We start from the raw sequence: 24,989 nt of genomic DNA, 5'->3' as shown, positions 1-24,989 counted from the left end.
GTTACGTGAGTGACTGCAGCCGTTTCTCACCATGACAGGGAAGATGATGGCAGCCACTGTAGATTTGAGGATCCAGAGGAGGGCCAAACACAGGCCCTGGATGAAGGTGAAAAGGTGGATGCGTCTCTGGGGGACGTGCCGCAGGTAGATGAGGTCCGGCTGGTGCTTGGCTGGCATCAGGAGCAGCTGCAGGCGGTCCATGAACTGACACGAGCAAAAAGACACACAGGGGTCAGATAAGACTGGAAACTGGAGATGCTGCTGTCAAAGCTTTAACAATATTTGGATATAATGTAGAACTGTGTTATTTATATGCAAGATGATGCAGACATCTTCAATTCATATGAGCTCATTATCTCTTTAGGTTATGGTTGTTACTGTAAGTAAGTGAAAAGTTGTACAGTAGGTTTTAAAGCTATAGTGCGGAACTTTTACATATAAATGAATGTCCGTTACATTCAAGCCCTTGCCAAATGAGTTCACACAATGCTGATCAAGCCCATCACCGCCAGATAAATCTCTCTGTAGTTCACAGTATACAGAGTTTTTAAATCTGGTGTCTGTGGCTACATTCCCGCACTGGCCAGATGAATGCATACTGTGCATGCGCACCAGAGACATACAGTTTTGCGCAGGAGGCGGCTTGTGGATTTTGGCCCCCATCACTTACATTATAAGTACATTATGAAGGGATCCTCTAATTGCCAGTAAAAACAGAGGAATGATTATGGTAAGAAAAACTTATTTCAATGTGTCTTATTTCAATTTCTCAATTGTGAACCCGTCCTTTAAAAACACAAAAGATGGGACATGTGGATGTTTTTTTTTTAAAAAGGCACCTTTGATGGAGCTGGACTAAGTAAAGTAATAAAATAAAGTCATTTAATAAATCAAAAGGACTTTAAGTATCCCTTCTTCTATGAATACAATGTAGTGAGTAATTAATTATATTTCTTTCAAGTACTTTTCCCAACACTGGTTAGCAAGCACTGAACAGGTAAGACTCACTCACCTGGACACCATTGAGTGACGCCACACCCATGTAGAGGAACACACCATATAGCACAGGCATGGGAATGAACTGAAGGACACAAAGCAAAACAGGTTTTAACGTGATGTGTGACTGGTAATTTTGTCAACATTGGTAGTATATATTCTTGGTTTAAAAATAGTTCACAAGCAGCTTTTCTAAGAATGTTCTTGTAATAGACACTTGCAACACTTGGCTGCCATTTCTTCAGGTTGTATAAGTGTTACTCAAGAATTATCACTATGGAGTCTTGCATCTACACTAAACAGAGTGGAGAAATTCACTACAAACTGGCAAGCAAATGCAAAAATGTGCCATCTAAATAAACAGGCAACATTTAAGCCAGAAGTAGATTAAACATAAAATATGACGACAGGGAGAATCAGTCTTACTTTACACTTAATCACTGTGTACCTTTGTCATCTTATATTATTGTTACAGCCATAACAATAGTATAAGATGACAAGCCAGTCTAGAAATAAAAAATCTCTTCAAGTCTCCACAGAACCAGAGGCGCAATATTCAAAATGTCCACAAGGGGGAGTACCAGCCCCAACAATCCCCCCTCAGTGATTTCACAGCCATGGTGGGCGGCTTAATGAGGGAATGGAAACTAGAGAAGGCACTCAGCTGCAATCCGATCTTAAGCCCTGATGAACATGCTTATTTCACATCACATTACTTCAACTATGGGAGTTCCTAATCGGATGAATTAAAGATTTGAAATTATTTTAAATTTAAGAGGGGTGACAGGAGTTTGTCCTAAAAGAGGCGGACAGTAATCCATATTTCCATGGAAGAATTAAGAAATTTGAGCACTACCTTGAGGATAGGGGCCATGAACACAGAGAGTCCCGTCAGGATGAACACAAAGATACCGGTGACTCTTTGCTCCCTAGATTGGGGGGAAAAAAACAGCAAAAACACAAAATTAATCAAAAGATTTGAGTCAATGCTGAAGAACAGTTAATACTATGTGTCAATCTGCTGCTTCAAATTTACACCACATGTAAAACTTGTAGAGTTGTAACGTAATGAGTCGATTAATCAATCAACAGAAAATTCATCGCCAAATATCTTTGGGTTATGGACTGTTGGTCAGGACAAAAGCAGACTTTTGAAGAGGGTAGCATGGAAATGAGGCTCGTCCACTTATGAGCATTTGCAAATTGATTGAGACAGATTTTTTTGGCGTATGCAGTTTTGTCAGCATGTAAACTTTTGGTGTGGATTCTACACACAATTTTATAAATTAGGCCTTAAAGACCTGGCCCCCGTGTGTTAGTCTGAGGGATTTATTTACACCTGGGAATCCAAAATGAATGCAATTAACTACTTGGCCCAGTCAAAAGCCAACAACACTCTGGGAAAATAGAGAAAGGAGTAGAAACTTCTGCTCTGGACCGAAACTGTAAGAAACAATTTAATTTCATCATCCAGATGACGTCACTGTGTCCTGCAGCTGTGTTAACTTACCTGACACCCAGAAATTTGGGCTGTTCCCCGGGGGCCGAAGTCTCGGTCTCCATTTTCAGAGAATCAATGTGGGCAATCGAGATGACAGTGGCAGCCACATACCAAGGCAGGCCCATGAAAGAGCAGATAATCATCAGGATGGCCACCCAGAACAGGTCCAAGTGATACCCTGCCCCTTTCTGAGGAGAGACAGCAGAGCAGAAGAATGAGCTCATAAGGGATTAAACCACAGGAGGAGAGATTCTCACAGTGACCCAAAGTACAAAGATTTAGTGTGCATTAGGATGCACTTGTTTAATGACGATTTCTCCAGACATCAAAATGACCTTGTGATCATCGTGATCATGGTGCCCTAAAAATGTAAGTAATAGTGCAGTAATAGTGACGTAGTGACAAACTACTAGCATGTCCCGAGTTTTACCGACCTTAATGAGAAAGAGTTTACACTCTACAATTACACACATATATAATACAGTATAAATTATTAAATTTGACCAAAATTAGGCCAAAAACAAATTCAGATGAAGGGATTTTGTATTTTTCCACCAGGAATTTGCCACCATGTGTTCCTGACATTGTGGGGAAACCTACAGACTATCCAACAGGGGGGCAACATTTTCAGAAGATATAAATTTCTTTTTATTTTACAGTTTAATTAATACAGAAAGACACATTTAAAAACTTTTTTGGGCAGCTAGTCAACATTTCTTAAGTCAGGGCAGAGTTACATTGGATGAACTTTGGACTTTTGACATCATTACGAATATCTAAAAATCTTCAGTACGGCCCTCTTGGAATGGGTAAATCTTTGAGGTAGAGTACTGACCTTGAGTTTGTGCTCTTTCCTGTTGACAATCACAGCAGTGATCTGCTGATCCATAAATATGAGAATGGTGACCAGCAGAGCGGGAAGTGCGGCTGCAAGGTACACCCACCAAGGGTTCCCTCCAAAAGGAGGAATAAACCAGCCCCTCTGTGGATGTGTGGGCTAGAAAACAAAAACAATAAGAAAAAGATTGTTAAAGTGAGCCATTACAGATATAGAGCTCAAAACATGGAGATGCCTGACTGGTGTTGTACCACCTCATGCACAGTCCACATCTCCTAGACATTAAATAACATCTCAACTAGAACAGAAAAAACACCTAATTTGAAGTGTTACTTGATTACCCTTTCAGTGAGTCTTAACACTGAGCTGAGGCTAAAATTACCTGGTGCATCATTACATGACAGAATTGTGAATTCAGTCTCTGTGGTCAAACAAAGCTGGCTCTGTACTTGCAACTATAAGACCGTCTGTGTTCTCACATCACCTATAATCAAGGTGTTATTTGATGAAGGTTCCTGCTCCTCTAACCCCATCATTCCCTTCTTTTATGTCAGGGGGGAATCTTAAGGCTGGCTGAGGAACATTTGAGCTTAGAAATCTCAAAGAATGACTCTGTCTTAGTTTCAGGTAATGTGTATCGCTTACTGGGCAAACTACAAAGAAAGCATTCTACTGGGATTTTAAAGAATTACAGTCCCTTTCTAGCAGAAACATGGATCATTATCAGAGTAATGAGAAGGAAACTGCACCTGGCAGTTCAACTAAAAAACAATTCAATGCAATGAGATGGCGAGTAGTTTTCTTGTGGATGTGCATCACTTTTCTATTAGAAGTACTTCTTCCATATGTGTTATGTACCTTGAATTCACTTGGCACTATGAGCTTTGGAGTGCCCACACCGACAAAGGCATCCACGCCGCAGAAGAGAAGAATGGTCAAGATGATCGCAAAGTCGCTGATGAGCTTCCTCACCTGGAAGGGAAAAAGCAGGTTTGACAGTGTTTTTCAGCTTGCAGCAGTGCTGGCTCTTGTGTAATTTTTCTTCATATGTTTGGCAAAGGACTACACCCTGTTAAAATACATGTTTGTGGATAAACAAACACTGGCAGATATTACCATGCTGAGTGCGTGCTTTTACTACTGCAAGAGTACAGCGAGTGCAATAATAAGTAGCATTTATAATAAGTAAACACATTCGCTCAGTAACTGGGCTCCAATACTTTCTAACCAGACAAGAGGCTAATAAAAAAGGTAATTAAATTATTTGCTAAAAGGATAATCATGTAAATGGTAAAAAACAGTCAAATATACTGGTCAATACTGGGTTTATATTGGACATGCAAGAGGCATGGCTCTGGGGAAGACGATGTCTGTTGGCGAGTCCACCATTTTGGTCCAGACTATTGGATGGATTGCCATGAAATTTTGTACAGACATTCATGGTTCCCAGTCCATGAATCATACAGACTTTGGTGACGCTATTACTTCTCCTCTAGTGCCACCATGAGTTTGACAGTTGTGGTTTTATTGAAATGGTTTGGTTATTTACCAGACAAGTGCTGTTACTGATTTGAATAAAATGCAAATGAAGTAGCAGTAATGTATGAATCTGAGCTGGAGCCTCATGCCGGCTCATTTCAAACACTGCTAACGTTAAAGCTGACCTTCCCACACTGACTCTCTTTGACCCTTGAGTTTGTCACCAAAACTGAGAATTGCTAGTTAACTTTTGTTTGGTGAACAAGCCAATTGTTTCAATCCTCTTCACCAAGATTGGAAAAACTTAAGTGACAGTTGCTATCACTCACTTTGGTGGGAAAGAAGCGGCTTGTCTTGAACTTCTTCAGAGCCATGGAGCAGGTGTAGGTCCCAAAGAACAGGATGAAGGACATCAGGGTGATGTCAGGCACGTAGCCACAGGCCTCTCCGACCAGCTGCCCTCCGTACGTCTTACACTGCTGAATGCTCAGGGACGCCCAGGTGGCATTTACTGGCTGCGGAGATGAGGACAAAGAGGTTCTTTTAACCAACAAACAACAATATTTGGGGAAAAAACCCCAACTCTACCAATGAATGCAGCAAAAGTTTTGAAATTTGAAATCTATGCTTTGATGTTAAGCTATTAATGTTACAAAAACAGGAACATCACGTACCAGATCAGTACTGTTTGTCCAGGCAGAGAAATCATTGAGTTCTGATGAGTTGCCTAGTGAAGAGAAACAATATCTAATCACCAAAACACTTCTCTTACATGCAGTATAACACTTGCCATTTTGGATCTGTGTCAACGTCTCTTTCACTGACAATCCTGCCAAGTCATTCGCCACACAGAGACTGATAGGGCTGTTGAGAAAGTAAACAGTGGTATCTACAGGCTGACGCATATTAGTATCATTTGTTATCTCCACTGTAAACACGGCAAAAATAAGTTGAAAGCTTTGTTTAACAGACAATAGTAAGTTGGTGCCAAATGGGACAAAACTCAATAGGACTGGTCATCTTTCACTATCTGGTATCACTGGTGATACTGAGATTCTGATGGCGCCCTGAAACAACATCAACAATGAAGAGTTTTTAGGGTAAAGATGTTTCAAGATTTCGGAGTGGTCCTATCACACACTGCCCGTGTTACTGGATATAGCGAACCACCTCCTGTAATCCATCTTATTTGACCATTCCAACAATTTCAAGAGCGATGGCTACGTACCAGGTATGCAGTGGCAGTCGTACTGAGTGATGAAGTCTGGATCATATTCGGAGTTAATTGGGTTGTGGTGCGCCAGCTTTATCATCTTTTTGAAAGCGTCATAAATGAAGATGAAGCTGATAAGCGCAGAGAAGCCTTCCTCAGTGAAGCGTGTGAAGTACTGCACCAGGAAGCTGGCATCTGTGGCGACCAGCACCAGACAGAATAGACCCGACCACAGGCCGATCCACAGCCGGAACTCAAGGTAGTTGAAGCCGTTGTCTCTGAGGAGATGCAGAGGGAATGGTTAATCGTGTATTCATACACCTTTATGTATTTTATTATAATTCCTCCAAGAATTCACTGTACTTCCTGTTATGCCTGTCTAGCTTGAATTCTGTGAATTTGGAAGCTGTGAAATGATTGCAACCAGAGTCGTCAGCAGGCTGTTATATGGATAAGATGCATCTGTCGTATACATATACACAGTACAGTATGTATCCCAGCAGCTGTGGATGGACGGGCAGCTGCAACTGACTCAGCAACCATTTACTCGAGGAGGCATGGAAACATTTGGAGGACACAGAAGCCACAACATTCTTCACTCACAGTGTGAAATTAAATGAGAGTGAATTATTAATAATGGAACATAATCAGCATGGTGTTTGGTAATGCTAGAAGACTCGCTGGGAGAGGAAGGGAGTACAGTGGGGGAGGAGAGAGAAGTCAACATTTCGATGGCTAAATTATTATACATTCAGTGTTATATATATATATACCCTTATGTCCTTTTTTATAATATACACCCTATTATACATGTCCTTATGACTTATTAAGACTACATTTCCCTTTGTTCATAGATAGCACTATTACAGGATGTAACGTCTTTTGTTGAATGTGCTTAATTTTACTTTCTCCTGCATCTGGTTCTACACAAGTATGTGTGTGTGGTGCAGGTCTTGTCCCCAAGTCCATTTGGGACAGGAAGTTGACGGCAAAAAACACATGGAAAATTAACAGTCAGTACCCGGGACAATCTGTTACTGCCCAGAGATTTACAGTAAGCACAAGAAGTTCCAGCGAGATATTGTTCAGATAAGTGAAGTTGCCAGCCTGCTTATTTATATGTACTCATTATGTTTGTATTTTGATTGTATTTATAGTAGGAGGGCGGGGGGGATACCATTTCTGTAAATGCACAAACATCTGACCTTTTGGGGGAAGTCTATAAATATCTACCAGGATACTGCTGCAGTTTTTTTTAGCTTTATTTCACCCTTGCAAAAATATTCATTGACTTTAAAGTGACTGAAGGAGTTTGATCAATTATCACTCACCGGCTGAAGTTGAAGAGGAGTCTTTCAAAGACAAGTACTGGACCTGTGCTGCTGAGAATAGTCAGAGGCTGACCAGCCAGCAAACAGAACACAGCTCCTGTCAGTGCCGTACCCAGGAAACTTTCCAACACTCCCTGCAACACAGCACACATGGAAAACACACACACACACACTTTAAACAGAGCTCATGAAGCATGTTAGGCCTAGAAGATACGCAGAAGACATGAGACTGTGCATTCATATAATGAGCATCCCTATTAACTATCCTGAACAGAAATTGTTAACAATTCTTTAAGCAGTACTAAACATATTTTCACTTTTTTTGCTTTCTGAGCTACTAAACATCAATGACATAATTCTGCTTACTCAGCTGGAAACTTTGTTTTCCCTATACACACACACACACACACATACACACACATACACACACATACACACACATACACACACATACACACACCACAAAGCTGCAGGGCTGGCCCATCAGGACAGGCCTGTTTTATTTCCAGCCGTGTCGGTAGTTCATACTAAGTGTATTTTACAAGCCTAATGCTACATACAGTAGATAAAGTAAATAAATGAGTGGTTGACAAGTAGGCTGCACTTCTGAGACTTGCACCAAGAAAGGTCAGGTGAGGGCAGGGATTCCCTCTGCGGTGCTCAGAGTGGAAAAGGGAATGATGGAGGATTGAGGAGCACTGTTGGTGGGGGTGGGGAGGAGGGGGTTAGTGGAAATGCAGCCATGACGAGGCTGCAGTGGCTGAGTAATCTGGATCTGTGGTTATTTACAGCTTGGGCAAATCCCTGAGGCCCGTGCTCTGCAGGTCTGCAAGGATGCAGCTCTTTGCCAGGATAGAGGCTAAAGCATGTAACTCAGTCAGTAGACAAACTTATACACTAAGCTGTCAGAGGCACCAGTATGGATGCAGAAGTGTATGCCATTATAATGTAATTGTACAATTCTTCCATATGCAATCCTGCCAACAGCCGGTACAACAGATGGATGCAGTATGAGCCTCTGAGCTCCAAATTAGCATGGCTTATCAGCTGAAGTGAACTCTTTTTGTTCATTAGTTTGTAACTAAATAGGTAGTGGATACAACAAAATATTTTAAAAAAGGCACATTCAAACCCATACCATTAAGGCTATATAGTGCACATACAGTGTGTGGCCAGCTCTTGGTCACTATATTCCATTTTGGTCACATTAGGAAAAAAGCAAAAAGTGCTATGTGATTAAAAATAAGAGCAAAGGAAGAGAGATATGCTAAAAATTTGTTTAGTACTGAGACATTACAGCTATACAAGGTCATCAGCTCTTTATTCTAGATACTTTCACATCACGTGTGACCACAATGAAGAAAAAGAATCGCACTTCCGCAAAATACAGCCTACTTCAACATTAGAATCCGTTTAGAAATTATGCAACAACATGTTATAGGCTGTTTAATTTTAACCTTTTAAATCTCATAAGGGAAGTGCTGTGGTAAATGTCATTCATAGCTGTTAATGCGTTACAAGTTATGCCACATGTTTGTTTTGACATTTACAAGTTAATAAAATATCAATATGCAGTATAAATTATTGTTTGATTCAGTTCAGTGCAAGCTCTGTAGGTGTCAAGGCCACCTGAACCCAAACTGGATCAGCCTAGTTCAGGCCCAGCTTTTGTGAGTGGTCATATTTAGGTCAAGGCTCATCTTTTAGGCATCATGTTAAACTGGTTCAAGGTTAACAGGAGGCTTGTTTTGTCTTCAAGTCAGCTGTAGAAAAAACAGCAGTGTGGAGCTTTCCCTTTTAATGTGCAACACAATCTCTCTACAGAAACAAACCTTGCTCATTATAGATATAGTAAAACCAAATACCATAATTAAAGAAAGAGATGGGGGAGGGGGTTACCTGCATGTTTTCTGTGGCATCTCCAAGTAAGCCTCCAAATGTGATTGCATTGGTGACCGTGCCCAGGTAGATGAACAAGATGGTTGACAGAGACTGGATATTTAGTGCGTCATAGAAGTCACTGGCAAAAAATGGCAGCTTCCGCTTGATATCCAGGATAAGACCTCCACAAAACCTTAAAAGCCGAACCATTCAAGTTAGTTGGTACAACACTAATCCATGTCATAACTTTTTGTCTTCAGCTATATAAATGACTCATGATGTGCATGAGGTGGGAATAAAAGATTAATTTGGAAATGTTTTTGTCAATGTTTCCAAAGAAAGGAAAACATCTTTTGAATAAAGGAAACAAAAGGTTACGCAATAGTGAAGTGCTTTCATTGTTCTTTAGTCATGTGTGGAACATTTCCTCATAGGGAGACTAAAACAATATTTTTCTAAGTTTGTTTTCACTCCATGATACATATTTTCATAACCAACAATCACATTTCCATAAAGGCACATGTATTCACCTAATAGTATGAAAATCACTGCAGTGTTAGAGTGCAGAATTTGCAACAATTTGATGTAAGAAAGTGAAATCCTAATTACTTTCTGGTGCACTGAAGCTCCTCTCCAACCTGGTGTCCTCCTCCCCCTCCATGTCCTGCATCATGAGGAGTGTCGCCATTCATCTGAGGTGGGTCTAATCCAGCGTACATGTTCTTCCTTTGGATAGGAGGTCAGACAAACACGGTCACAAACCACGAGCCATCAATAAATTCAAGCAGGCAGAGAAAACAGCATGAAATCTGAAGCTTTGTCAATGAGAAATTCTGTCTAACTGTATACCCCAACAACAGATCTGTGGGGTCACACACACATCAAATCATTTTTACAAATACATCTTGTAAAACATTACATAAATCTTTCTTTTGAAAAACATTTAACACTGTATGCACTGTATGTCACATACAAGCCATTAAGTCTACAGTATATATAGATGAAACTGAAAACAACAAACCATTTGTCTATGTAAGAAAGATCAGCCATTTCCAATTATGCTATACAGGCAAAACATATCAATCAAGTGTAATAAAGGAGAGTAGTGTTCTGTGCTGGTGACACATGTACAGCACATAATATTGTAACTATGCAACAGTCTACATGTTTAATGCGGCGGAGTCATTATTTACACTTGACTAAAAGTGAAACTTTAACTTTTGAGAGAGGAGATAACACTTTCTTCCTCTTATGAATGAAAGGCTGAATTCATAAGTGATAAAACACACCACAGCCCAGTTCAATACACTCCGAGGTTTTGCTGCTACAGCTTTACTTGGTAACCAGCAGGTTATGATGACTAATGTTGGCAAACTTTAGGTAAATATTAGGTCACTTTGCTGCCTTTATAACTCCACTTGTGCCACTGTTATAAAAAGCTTTTTAGCCGTTTAGCTAAATGCTAAGCAGTTTTGCACTTAGCAGCATCCAATAATTGACATTTCCTACAAAAGTTACATGGTCTTGCTTTAAGAAAGAGAGAATGAGACGATAAACGAATGTTCATGTGACACACTTGATAGATTAAAATAGATTAATGAGCAGTGACATCACTATCTCTTAATTTGGATTAGGTCGTATGAATTAGAGCGGACCTCTTGTCCGAGGAGGGCAGAGACTTGGGTGGCTCTATCCTGATGTCAGGGTCCCACTCGCCAGGAGGCAAGACGATGACCTCATCCAGAAACTCCTCAATACCAGCCAGCAGGTCCTGCCTGTCCTTCGCTTTATAGGCGATATCATGGAATACCTGCCAGCAAACAAACATAACAAACCTATTAGTAATCAACCAATCAAAATGCAACATGTCCTTAAGTTATTTATCTTAAGCTTGAGGGAAAAATCACAAAATGTGCAATTCAACAGCTCAGTGGAAAACACGGAGTACTGGGACACAGAGTGCTGCACGTCATTGAGAATGCAAATCATGGCAACCAACCTCAACACTACATTACTGACAACAACCAAGAATTTTCTAAACTGTTTCACAATGTACACAAAAATAATGATTCATTATCCATTTTCATGCCAGGACCGCAGGCACAAGCAGGTAGAGCGCTACGGGGCAAAGAGGCGGCTGATGACTCAAAAACACAAACATCTGATAAACCTGTGGTACAACTGTCACGAGAGAGCTGGGAGGGTAAAGTTTAACTTGAGGAAATCCTGGAAAAACACTTCCTGTCATGTTGACATACGAGGGTTATACTGGGAAGAGCTGAGGCCTGTGGGAATTTGCGGGCCAGATGCTCTCAGGGTATCTGAGCCGTGTGTTAACATTCCTGACAACACAGAGAGGTTATTCAGGAGATGTGAAGATACACACCAGAGACACAAGGAAGATAGATGAAAATATGAGGAGATACATTTACTACAAGAAACAAGCTAATAAATGATATAAAATGTATATATTAACAGCATATGATGCAAGATGTATTGTACGCTTTATTGCATCATAGGCACCAAAACCTGTCTCCCACAACACACAGCTTAACAATTAAGCTCTAATTTGGTCACTGCCAACCAGACTGGCCAGGCCAACTGCTGTGATGATTAATACAGCAATATCCAGAGAGCTGAGAGATTTGGCTGCAACTGCAGAGAACAAGCAGTGGTGGACAGCCCGTACTACACTGGTACAACTGGATCATATAAATACCAAGATAATGAGGAAAAATTATTACTGATAATGCGTCATCTGGTCATTTTTAGTCATGCTTGTAGTGTTGCTCCAGGGATGGCAATGTCAAGCCAATTGGTTGGTCCATCACTTTGGTCTAGTCTGAAATATTTCAACAGCTACTGAATGTTGAATGTGAAATTCTGTACAGACATTGACGATCCCCAGAGGATGAATCCCACTGACGTCAGCGATCTCCTGACTTTTCCTCTAGTGCCATCACAAGATTTCCATTTGTGGCTTTGAATGAAATATCTCAGCAGCGAAATCACATTTGTCATGAAATTTGGTACGGACAATCATGTTTCCCACAAGTGTAATAACTTCACAATTCATCTAGCGCCATCAACAGGACGAAATTTCAGCTTGTCTAGAACTTCGGTTTATCAACAAACACCTGGAAAACTATTGATATTCTCATTAACTTTAGCTATATTTTGTTTTTAGCACTAATTAACACATGTTAGGAAGAACATGGTAAACATTAAACCTGCTAAACATCAGCATGTTAGCATTGTCAATGAGAGCATGTTAGCATGCTGATCTGTTAGAGTTTTAACAACCCAACTCATTTATCATTATTGTAAAACTTGTGAAACATTAAACATGATTTTTTCGAATGCAGCACCTGTTACTTGAGGTTGAGCAAATACGTCTGCCTCACATCCGAATAAGGGTAATTTCTCTGTCCCAGCTCAAAAGTAAATGTTGGACAAATATGACATAACGTGATCATAACGTACCTCATCTGACATCAGGGTGGCAATGGCTCTTCCAATCTCATGGTAGGACTTTGCTTTACCTTTGGGGCCCAGCAGCACAAAGAGAAATCTAGGTAACAACGAGAAAATGAGAGGAAAAGTTATCAATGAAATCTGTGTCTCCAGCATGAGCGCCTGTAATCTTTTTACAGTTAATGATGCAGCATTTGTGTCTACCTTGTGGGCACGGGGACCTCGGTGAGAGCCCCAAGCATGACGGCGTGCTGCAGACGAACAAACGCCACAAAGGGAGTTTCCAGGAAATCTACCTCTCCAACCAGCACGTTTGATGCCTCAGCATCTCGGGGCAATTTTTTCATGAACTTATTCTTCAGCTAGTATGAAAGAAGAAATGAGGTCAGAGTCTGTGTGTGAAAACATCAGGCAGCATTGTAACAATAAACTCTTGCTCCTTTTCTCAGTCACAGGCGGTATGATCAATGATATATGTGACATTTTAAATAAATATGCTGATTAAAATGTAGCTATAACAAGACTGGGAGACTGACATGGTGTTTTTACTGTCTCTATATGCACGTAAGAACAGGTAGTACACGCCCTTTCCTACAATTATGTGCTGTACAACAGCTTGACTTTATGCCACCTAATAAACGCGCTTTACTAGAGTGTCTTACACTTAACAACTGACTTGTAAAGTCACACATTTTTACACTGATTTTGCATTTAGCAAAGGAATATACAACCATGCTGTGGATGACAGAAAAAAAACAAACTTGCAGGGAGATGATTAACTAAGACCTTGCTGTTATGTCAAAGGCCAGGCCATTGTGACAAATCCAGTTTCATTAACTGTTGCTGGAGCGTAATTCCATTTGTTACAGTTTAACTGCTCCTGTGATCTTTTATCTCTGTGCAGTGTTTCTGTAAACCACACCGCAAATTTACAAGTTAGCCACTCAATCATGAGTCATGACAGAGAGAGAAACTGCATGTGTAGATGATAGAAACCCACACAACAAAAAATGGGAGACAGTGAGCTTTTGTTGTACAGAGCAGAGAGAGCCAGGGATCTTATCTATCAGTGTGTGAGGCTCACAAGCTCATGCATACATACGGCCCAACACATGACCCTGCATAGTGCTGCTTTGTGAATGTTGACCTTAAGAGTTGTCTGTTAGGCTGCAGAATCGCTTGCAAAGCTCAAAGCAATTCCTGTTTCCAATGCAATAATACCGGGAGAGACAAATATATTTACCTGATCCTTCTCTGGTTTGTCAGAGAAGTCGCTCAGGCTGTTGGAGGTGAGGTTTCGATGGGCAGTAGTTGGGCTACCTGCAGAAAGGTAAGACACTGTTAGGGTCTTAAGAAGGCTGGCAAGACCGCAGAGCTTCCAATTAGACATTTTTGGCTGTGAGGGAAGACAAATCCCAGAAAAGAAAGTAGATGAAGAGAGCCAGAAACATCAGGACCTAGCTAAATGTGGCAAGGCTTAAGCTTTAGGACTAATGCCAGATGGTCATTCATTCAGGCACTCCAGAGAGAGAGGCCGTCTTAGGTTTGCTTCTTACACGTCTGCAGAAACATGCTTCAGCAACTAGGGGCAAATAAGTGAGAATGTAAACTTTGGAACTTCGATACGGCCCATTTACTCAGTCACTGCTGCTGACTATGTTAAGAGGACAGAGTCTACAATAGTTTAACTTTTTGTGACCAAAAAAATATTTGGTTAAGTCCATTAAGAGTTATTAAATGAAGCTATTCTATTTTTGTTCCTACGCTGATTTACTTCCGTTTGTAGCACAAATAAACACACTTGTTATATCAGTGGAAGGAAAGGGGAATTCAACAGTTTTCTGATTTTTGGCTCTACTCATATTTGTGGATCTCCATGCGAGCTGTGACCTCACTTACAGAGGTATCCCATGCTGGAGCTCCTCATGACCTCGCATGGTTCCTCTGAGTCTTGTGGGGTTACACAAGGCACAGGGGGCTCAACGGGGTTGCGTGCTATAACGCCCCCGGGTGCAGGAAGTCAAACCCAAAGAGAAGGAAAAGAAAGTTGAAGAGGAAAAGAGGAGAAAAAGACAAGAAGGAAAATAAGTGAGAGTTTGTATTAGGAAAGGGAAAAATAGCAACAGTAGATAGCGTCAGAATGGATTTAAGAAATAAGAAATCGGAAGGCAAAGAATGAAAGTGAGTGTATGGGTTTGGAGTAATAAAAAATGAAGGCTTTTTTTTACCATTTTCCTGGTTGGAAAACAGCCTACTTGCACTGGAAACACTCTTGCCAATGTCTGCAAGGGAGCGCAAGTTGGACTTCTTGGTCTGGTGGCGATGCTTCCGTAGCAGCGTGTACATGACCTTCTCCTTCAGCTCTGCCTTCAACTGACCAGTCTCAATCTGGCTGTCGGTGATCATCTCTGTTAGAAGGACAACAAAAAAATCGAGTCATCCTCAAGTTTTTTGGTTACCTTCAAGAGTGTGCTGGAATTCGGGGTATAGTCAAACACACTTACCGACAACCTGTGGCAATGTGGAGGCCTCCAGGTCCAGCATGATTGTGCCCTTCTCGATGCACGTTTTGAGCTCCATCAAGCTATGTAAGGACAGCGTGGCCACGTGAGGCTTACTCCAGCGCTCGCCGCCTTTCTCCACTTTTTCCTCAAACTTGATCCATCTGAGCCGAGCATGACAAAAGACACGGACGGAGAGAGAGAGTTTAGTTGTTTTTATAGTTCTGGACTGGTACTGCTGTGTTGGACCTTGCCAGTAAACTTGGTGTTCTTGAAAAAGCCCAGATGCCAGAGTGTGTATAATCATTTTTTCCCCCCCTCTCTCTTTCAGACATCTTCCTGAAAGTAAAAGCTCACTGCAGAGTATAAATAAAAAGTATATAACAGTAGCTTTATAAGTTTCTTAACAAATACGGGCAGCAAACAAAAGGCGCCGAGATGGGTTCTCTTTTCTTTACAAAACAACCCCACTGTGTTGTCAATTGGTCACAGTTTGCAAGGCCAGAATAGGGGATGCAGGACAGTGTAGAAATAAAAAATAAGTCACTAGAGTTGAGGAAATACATGACATGCTGGAAGGGCGACAGTCTTCCATAACTATCAGACCACACATGTCTAAATCTTGCAAAACGAGACTTGGTTACTACGGATAAGCTTAGCCTTGAAGGAAAGACTGGGGACAAGGATTCTTTTTAATAATCATGCCTCACATGTCACCACTACAAAAGAGCCATTCTCCTGAGGCCTGAGGATGGGGTTTCCTCTGGGGATAGAGTATCCCTCTGGCTATGGTCCACACGTCTGTGACCAGACGTCTTATTGGGAGGGGCAACGTGGCCAAAGAGACACCATCGACCTCAAGGAGTTCATTTAACTTCCCCTTCATGTAAACCCCCCAGTTTCACTTCCAAAAACAGAACAAAAGTTATAAGTACTTGCAATAAAAAAGAAACACTTATCACTAGTCTGTAAAGTCCAAGAAAGGCAAAAAGAATGCTATGAAGATGCAACTTAATCACCAGAAATGTGATTGACAAACAATTTTAGGCATTTTGATGCCTTTTTTGTTGCTTTTTAAATATTTCCTATTTTTCATGCATCTCATATAACCTGAATGACCAACATTTAACTTTTTTATCTGCAATATATTCTTACAGAACTACATAAAAGGCCACTTTGCACATTAACATAAGGAACCAACAGTTTAAACAGTTTAATGGATATCCACATTTTGATGCCCTTATTTCATGTGCTCCAGACCTACTTGTAACACTCATTCTTGTCCTGACCATGTGGGAGTTTCTGCCTTTTCCTGGTCTCACAGAGCAGGTACTAGAGATCTCAATCTGATAAGTGCAGACTGGGAGTTCACTGAAGTACGGCCTATTTCCCTACGCACACAAAACACGATTATTCCTGAGGGATTGTGTTTCGCTGACTGCACCATTGTGTAGCAGGAAATATTTGACCCGTGCATAAACACTGCCTACTGCTTTTAATGTAAAAGTTCCTCAAATTTGGTCATCCTTAGAGTGACACCTGACTGTGAACGACCTCGGGCATCGTTACTCATTGTGAACACAAGAGATAAAGTTGGAGGTGGGGTGACAGATTGCACGCTTGATTGACTTTAAAAAAAGACATTTGGCTTTGTGGCTCACCTGGCAGTCTCCTTCCACTCCATCTCCTGCCCGTCCACAGCCAGCAGCTCGTCCAGCTCGGTGAAAAGCTGAGGAGGTGGGGGGCCATCGTCCTCCTCTCCCAGGATAAACCTGATCCTTTCTGCTGGAGAAACTGAGCAGAGAAAGAGGCAAGTTATGGACCAATGCATGTGCATGAATAAACCTGAGGCAGGAAATAAGCCATCCGGTTTCAGAATCTTGATTGATTTCTTATGTATTACACAGTCTGAATAGTTGTTCATGAAGTCATGTCATCATGTAAACACTCTGATTCAGTGATTGCCCTGACACATCTATCAGGCTCAAACACAGAGGGTGTTTCCCCAGACTTGAATCTGGCTGTCAAAATTGAACCCTTGAGATATAGTTCAGCTTCACACTGCTATATATTTATAGGATTATTTATAGGGTTTCTTGAGTAGTGTTACATACAACACTCATCACCTCTGCAAGTAAGTACATGAAAAAGTCAAATATTTAGACAGTATCTCACTAGCACTACCGACAGTCACAACAATGGATTTTATTGTCTCAAGAATAATTTAACAATGATTCAACAGTGATTAACTATTCAGGAAAACATGGCCATAAAGGTCATGTTATACTGAAAGAGAACAATGAGCAACATTCTCTATTAGCCTTTAAAATAACCTCAAGCAAGTTGAATAATCTGAGTCATAGTCGGGAGATCAAAAGCTGTGTTTTGAACAAACAATGAGGTAGATACATAAAGGCAATGCAGGCATCTTTACATGCGAGTTACTTTTTGACCATCTTGATCTGCAGGGAAGTTAAAAACAGCCTCTCTAAGCAGTAAGACAGAAGTCTGTTGACCAGCTTGAACCCATGAATAGATCACTTGTGTTCGAACCAGAAGAAAAGACTTTGGCAACACGCCCTCAAAGGAGGAAGAACTTTGCCTTGGCATATAACTTTTACTTCCTTCTAAGTATTTGTGATCAGATGTTGTGATGGAGGGTGTGTCAAGATTGTTTAACTGATCTGTGAATACTGGTATGCATCACTTAAATGTTTATCTTCCTGATGCTCTCCACTTTTCAGAGATTATAGACATAAAAAGATATAGTGACAACCTCATCTCCATGTCTGGAACCCTGATAAAAGTCCCACTTATATAACAATAGGGAGAGCCTCAATGTTTTATTATGCTGTATATAATGGATTATCCATTGTCAGACTTTTTATTCTTGTAGTTACTTCTAGGGAAGTTGTGCAACTCTGAAGTGATGCGACAGTGAAAGTCAGGCGGTAAGTCACAGGAGGCTATTTTTGCAGCTTTCACTTGTACCAGTTGCAGTTCTACAGGTGAATTCCTCAACAACGTAACAGTTCTTCTCACCTTTTAATCCTTAGACATTGCGCACTGAGCTTAATTTAGGATGCTTGTTTTTAAAAATAGTACAGTGGGAACTCTTCGACTGTAGGCAGAAAATATAACAACAGTTAAGCTACATGAAGGTCAAGGTCTATGTCTTAGAAAACAGCTTTAGGATACAGAACTCCTTGTGTCTCCTCATCTCGTATATCAGCATTATTGCGCAGTACAGACATCAATGTCATCCGACAATGACCCAAAACAGAAACACAACAGATTGTTCAGTTTTCCTCCAATAGGTTTGTCCTTTTGCTGGCTGTCTTACTTGCAGAACTTGACTTTTAACGTGACACTTCCTGACGCCACATGGTGTACACAACACCATTCACCTCTTAAGTCTCACAACTGGTGTTATCAATGAAAACCAGGCCTTTGTTGTGGTTACACACAACTTTTAAGTGGACAGCTCCACAGGGTTTGCCAGAATCAATAGGATTACGGGGATTTGGATGGAGGGCAAAACAGCGGAAAATCCAACAAGTGGAGAGCTCTGTATGCACTGTCAAGGAGTGTGTGTGTGTGTGTTTTGAGTTGGGGCTTTGTTGTTGGCACATGTCAGCCTGAACGCTACCCACACATTACATTTTGACAGTCATCTTGCATGATGTGTATATTTACACAATTCCTCAACATGTCCTTTGCACACATGCTGCCATTAGGGAACTCTTATCATCACTTCAAACCTTAAATACACATGCCAATACAAATCCATTATGCTCCGCAGTTATTCGTAATGAGCTGGGGTTGGAAGCAGGGACAGGAGAAGGGTAAAGGCAAGTTGTAGGGCAACAGCAAGAGGCAACATGCCCTCTTATTAAATAAAAGGGCAAAGAGCTAATATGAAAATCTTTGCAGGGGGTCACTGAAGTGGTTTACTGCTCAACAGGAGAAAAATGTTTATCCCAACAGTGGCTCTAGCCTCATCATACAGTTGAGTCTGCCCTCTCGTTCAACCTTACAGGACTGTTTACTGTTCAGATCTTCTACAGAGATACAACAGGATGAGAAAGAAGTTGGAGTCTGTGGCCATGTGTGTGTGTGTGTGTGAGAGAGATAGGGGGGTAGCATTTAAAGTGAACCACAGTTCAGTTAAAAACCAACTCCTGTGTTTAGTTTGGTTCAACTTCTGTCCTGCCACCGCCGCCGCCTGACTTACAGTCTGATGGATGAACATCATCATTATTTGCATTTACACACATGTTGCCATGTTTGTACTAAACACATAAAATGCTACAGGGTTAATGAAGGGCACTAATTTAAGACCCCAAAGATTTGGAGAGGTCATTATGGAACAGGCCATATCTTTAATGCCGATAGCTTCGGAGTGCCACTGACCTTGAAGTCACAATTTATGACGAGCTACGCGATATTCACCGCTACTGTTCTGGTTAATAGAGCAGTAGATAGTTGTAAAGCTGTTATCAAATCAGCAAATAATCTTTTTTTTTTGATGGTTCTTCCATTACCGCATAAGGGATGTGTAACTATTGGAAAAGGCAGTAATTGATAGAAAAGTACTATGACAATGAAATTTTACTTTTACTTTGGTGACAGGGCTACAGTGTGTAGCTAAACACTCAAACTTTGCATGACTGGTACAGTAATCAGATAGGGCCTACAACATTCAGACAGAGATTAATGTGAGCAAAACTCTTATCATATCATGGCACCTTTGGATGACTAAGCACACAGGCTGGTTTACATCTGAGCATGAGGTGCAACAAAGGAGGATTACAACGTCAGAGGAGCTAGCAGCATGAGGGGATTACTCAAGTGGTTGTCTGCAGTGTAGAGGTTGCGAACTGACAGCTTAATGTGGCGCTGGCATGATCAACAAAAGGTATGATCGTACAGTGGGCGGGTAAATGAATCTAAAGGTGTGAAGGATTACATTTTATTCCTGTTTGATATGATAATGCTTCATTTCTTACATTATTATCACCTTTTCATGCTGTTTTATTAAAATCCTGACTAATTCTGCCCATTACAGCGCTTTTAACCAACTGTTACCACACAAATGATGTGGAGGCGTCTACAAGGACCCCCCTCATCTGTACTGATCTGGATCCAATTTGTAAAAACAGACCTTTGTGTGATTGAAGTCCTGAATAAATGTTGAGTGAACAGTTATATGTCATGATACCAGGTTGTAACAGCTCCTGCAAATATTAAGAAAAAAAAAAAAAAAGTTGATAAATTCCTCCTGATACTCCTGATGCTCGATACTGCAGCCCCACCCTGAATCAATGTTGAGTGAACAGTTATATGTCATGACACCAGGTTGTAACAGTTGCTGCAAATATTAAGAAAAAAAAAAAAGTTGATAAATTCCTCCTGATACTCCTGATGCTCGATACTGCAACCCCACCCTGATCTGTACCACACAGTGTCCTCCCATTTCTAAACTCCCAATCCATTTGAAGTTCTCCTTGATGATTTGATTTTTGCAAATATTCATTTTTGAATCATACGCCCATATTTCATTTATTTTTTCAAACTACGTGCTTCTGTCTCTGAGGTCACCCAAGTAGATCCAGCATCCCCCTCTTAGCCTGAGAAACTATTTTGGCATGCCTTATGGTTTCATGATGTATCTCCCACACTAGCAGTTACCTCATCTATGGGTGTTGCTGAAAACTATGTTCCCACAGCATTCACCTTAAGATTTATCTACTGTATCTCCACCAAAAAAATGTCTATTGCTTAATACACACTTTGTGTCTTTGAACTCTTGTGTGAAGCATTTGCAGTGGTGGTTTTGCCATTAGTCTATCATTATCTCCGCCAGGTGTAAGCCCGGAGGGGTTGTGTATTGGTGTGTGTGTGTGTGTTTAACTGTCCACAGCTAATCTCACATACTATTGGACCCATCAGCCTAATACATTTTGTGCACATTTATGACTGTATGCTCAAGGACCACAATTGTTGAAAAACCTATTTTACAGCACCGTTGACTGCTGACAATTGGCTGGTAGGGGCTGCAAGTGATTGCAACAATTGCTTCGGTTTGGAATCTTATTGTCTACACATGCCGTGATGAGTTGGGAGGCAAATCTCTTCCTTTTCCCATCTCAAACCTATTTTGATACCTTAATGGTAACCTCCACCAGCAGTAGTAAAGCGTAAACACCCTCCCATTATGCCAGTTTCCAGGCTGTGCCATTTTTAGGTGAATTCCAGTACTGTGAATGATAATTGTGTGTCTTACAAACAGCTTTTAACCAGACTGTAATGTTGGGTGCTCTTAAAAAAATTACCTACCTAAGAGGTTTGTCTGGTAGTACAGACCCTTCATCACAGCTTAGAGATGCAACATGAAGATCCCCCATACAATTAAATGGCTCACTTACTGTACACTGATGATAAATCATAAGGGCTCTTGGTTTAATTCTTTCCCACCTGTATTACCACATAAAAAAATGTCTGTTCTCATACATTCAGGAGATATACGGGCTAAGACTGACCTATAAAGACTTTTGGATTTAGAATTCCTCCTGCTCTAGAAAATGATCTTGGGATTAATGGTTCTACCATGCCACTTTTCTAAGCTTCTATATAAAGAAGGACATCTGGTGTGCTTTACAGCCGGAAGAAGACTCTAGAGATTGACAACAATCTTTATGACATTCTTAATGCGCATTTTGCATCACCATCCACATTGCAGACTAACATTTATTTAGTGCTGTTGGTAGATCCTGCTTTTGTCACTTCAGATTACCACTTTGACAGATAATTTCACAAATTTGACCTTTATGTGTTCTTTCTTTGCACTTGTCAGTACTAAAATTTTATTAGGTCAACATGTAATTCAGCAATAAGACGTTACACAAGCTATTACACAGCAATAGCTTGTGTAACATCTTGATATTTTGCCGTGTGTGTGTGTGTGTGTGTGTGTGTGTGTGCTGCCCTTTCTGCTTTACTACTTCACCCCCCACCATCTACCTAGTTTTTAGCTTCTGAGAATCCTCTCCCACAAATCCCTCAAAGTACAGTCTTAATCATCAAGGTGACAGATAATACCCCTCTTGTATTTACTTTACACACTTTAAGACAATCCATCGTTTCCAGCTTAGTATTAAACGTGTTCCCATTCCCTTGTTCCATTAATTCTGTTGAGTTGGTTTTTGTTTTGTTTTGTTTTTTTTGCTTTCTTGGCTGCTACCCCATCCAGCCCTCCCTGTTCTATTTGAATGACTACCTCCTTAAGCACTGATATCCTGTAGGCTGTGATTCGCAGAGTGCTGCTAGACTTCACCCAACTGACTTAACTAACATTATAGTAATTTATCCATTATTAATGTGGGATCCAAAACTCATATTCTATACATGGCTGCTTTAACCGAGTGTGAGGATTAGTTAGTTTCATAAGAACTCACTGAGAGGTTTGAGGACATTTGCAGTGGATTCATCTGCGTTCTCCCCATCCGACTTGTATCCTTCCGTACTCTGTTCGGGTCGTTCCCGCTTCTCCTTGTGGCTCGACTTGCGTCTGTGGCGTCTCCTCCGGTGGTAGCTCTTGGGAACATGCACACCAATGTATACAGTGTGGTGACCTGCCACAACACAATACAAGGAATGCAAGTCAGATTATGCTCTGCAGTTAAAAAGGAGAAAAAAAAAAAAAAAAAAAAAAAAAATCACATTAATCCTCCATGCTGGTAATCAACATCTCTGGAGGGACTGGTTGATCTACAGTGATGAGGTGAGATATGAAATGTTTGCTTATCATGAGGCTTCTTTGACGCATCATGTTTAGCTTGCGCCAAAGTTGAAACTGTTCAGAGATAATTGGTGGTTGCTTATTTCCCAATCAGGAAGAGATATAGTATGTTGTCAGTCAGTCACGCTGCAAAATTAAATTAATGCCAACTACTTCCTACACAGCAGCTCATGCAGGAAATGATGACTTAATGTCTCCAGGAAGTAATTATAGAGAAAGAGAGGGAGAGAAAAAACTCTTACTGGGATTGACTGACAAAGTTAGCTTTGAGGCAACCATGTATTTTTCCATTCAACCATGAATTCCATTAACATGTATTGTGGGTTTTAATGATATCTTTCATACTTCACTGTGGTCAGTCCTGCTTCCTAGTAGAAGCCAAGTACACCTGAGGTGCACACTAAACAACTCACTTCCACCACATTCCCATTCAGGCAAGCAAAGGGTCTTGCAAGCTACTACTGAATACACAAAAAAACAGCTTGACATAATGCCAAAAGCTCTGACGTGGTTCTCTTTGTGTGCACCCTTAAGTGTTGGTTTGTGAAACAAGTGAATGTCCCGTTAATTCAATGTGTGCGTCTCCAGATAAATTCTTTTGTGGCTTTAGCTGACAGCCAGCACTGGACAGGATTAGAACACTTGAAGAAACATCTTCCTGTACAGAAACGTTAGCTTCAGTGGATATTACTCATCTTGTAAGTCTAATTCTGTGCTGATACTAGAGGGAAACTCCCATTTTAACCTGGTCAGAGAACATCATGGGATGAAATACAATGCGGTGGGTATATGTGTGCGTGTGTGTTGACAGACGGGGACATTTATGAAAAGAACGGTTGAACGTGTCCATCAGCTAGATAACATACAGGTATTCATCACTGCTCTTACCTTCTACTTCCTCTTCATCACAGACATGCTTGACAAAGGACGCTCCTCTGTCCAAGACTGCTTCATCTTCCATCCTACAAAAGAGAAAAATAATAAGAATCACCACATTAGGCAGATTGCAAAATGTTTGCTACTACACACATGGATCCAAGTACAGCTCATAATGTAGTGCCATATTATCCACAACCTTTCCCATCAAAAAAACATCCTCAATTTGTAGTCTAATTAATTTGGATATGAATTCATTTGGATTGGATTAAGCGGTGTCATTTTCAGCCCTGAGGCGAATAACCAATGAAATGTTTTCATTCAAAGCCCAATTTTATGCCCAATAGAGTCAAATTTGGGTTACCATGAAACACAATCCTGATAATGACTGCTATTCAGCAACATAATCTCTGAATAACAGCCCGACAAGCCATTTCTCTCTTATTTTGGACGCGTCAGCCTCCAGTTGTGGTACAACAACAAAAGAGTACAGACAAACCACATGTTACAATGAGAGCAATACCAAGACAATCGTCACATTCTTTTGTTTTTGGGTTGGAATGTGATATTTTTGTATGAAAATAGAAGCAGGAGTTATTTAAAAACATTATGTAAAACTGCATGGCAATATTGCGAAATGAGTTGTCTTGCCTTAAGTGCATCAGCATTTCTAAAGCTATCACCCACATACAACAATCCACCTACTCTGCTGCACACAACATGAATATATTTTTAAAACCGGCTCCTTTTTTCTCTCTGTCATTGCACATATAAATTGCACAACACTGTTTTCACAGTAAGATGGACCTGCGTTATAAGACTGACAGTCATACTGGGGTTTCAAATGCACTCAGACGGCCACATGTTTACTTCCAGGTCCCAACGAGGCCAGAGACATCTTCCTTGGCTACATGACTTGGACTTTCCTTTGATCATCAAGCCTGAACCTTCCGGGAAGGTTGTAGGAATGTGGCTCCTCCAGTCCAGCAAAGTGTGGACTAATCCAGGCCATGAAAAGTGGTTTAGGCCACAACATATTGCAATTCTCAATTTAGGAATATATTTATGCCAAAAACAGATATGGAGCAAACAACACAC

General features: G+C 40.8%; 1 protein-coding gene across 2 annotated transcripts in view; it reads right to left on the bottom strand.

The window, feature by feature from the left end:
* The window catches only part of LOC121885257 (electrogenic sodium bicarbonate cotransporter 1-like), a 31,301-nt gene that overhangs the window by 2,233 nt on the left and 4,079 nt on the right, over nt 1-24,989 (bottom strand). Inside the window, exons 2-23 of one of the 2 annotated variants that reach the window (XM_042394537.1) lie at nt 23,904-23,977; nt 22,672-22,848; nt 16,876-17,008; nt 15,218-15,378; nt 14,942-15,121; nt 14,613-14,708; nt 13,957-14,033; nt 12,918-13,075; nt 12,723-12,810; nt 10,895-11,049; nt 9,849-9,965; nt 9,258-9,432; nt 7,359-7,492; nt 6,043-6,305; nt 5,489-5,541; nt 5,144-5,329; nt 4,194-4,307; nt 3,333-3,494; nt 2,507-2,685; nt 1,853-1,925; nt 1,013-1,081; nt 31-204 (exon numbers count right to left, since the gene is read on the bottom strand). In XM_042394537.1, the coding sequence (XP_042250471.1) occupies nt 31-204; nt 1,013-1,081; nt 1,853-1,925; nt 2,507-2,685; nt 3,333-3,494; nt 4,194-4,307; nt 5,144-5,329; nt 5,489-5,541; nt 6,043-6,305; nt 7,359-7,492; nt 9,258-9,432; nt 9,849-9,965; nt 10,895-11,049; nt 12,723-12,810; nt 12,918-13,075; nt 13,957-14,033; nt 14,613-14,708; nt 14,942-15,121; nt 15,218-15,378; nt 16,876-17,008; nt 22,672-22,848; nt 23,904-23,977 (2,998 nt within the window). The remainder of the gene's footprint in view (nt 1-30; nt 205-1,012; nt 1,082-1,852; nt 1,926-2,506; nt 2,686-3,332; nt 3,495-4,193; nt 4,308-5,143; nt 5,330-5,488; nt 5,542-6,042; nt 6,306-7,358; nt 7,493-9,257; nt 9,433-9,848; nt 9,966-10,894; nt 11,050-12,722; nt 12,811-12,917; nt 13,076-13,956; nt 14,034-14,612; nt 14,709-14,941; nt 15,122-15,217; nt 15,379-16,875; nt 17,009-22,671; nt 22,849-23,903; nt 23,978-24,989) is intronic. The other variant, XM_042394536.1, reaches the window with a different exon arrangement.

This window comes from Thunnus maccoyii, chromosome 19 (genome assembly GCF_910596095.1).
Source record: "Thunnus maccoyii chromosome 19, fThuMac1.1, whole genome shotgun sequence".
Taxonomy (NCBI): domain Eukaryota; kingdom Metazoa; phylum Chordata; class Actinopteri; order Scombriformes; family Scombridae; genus Thunnus; species Thunnus maccoyii.
This window is presented reverse-complemented; position numbering and strand designations above follow the sequence as displayed.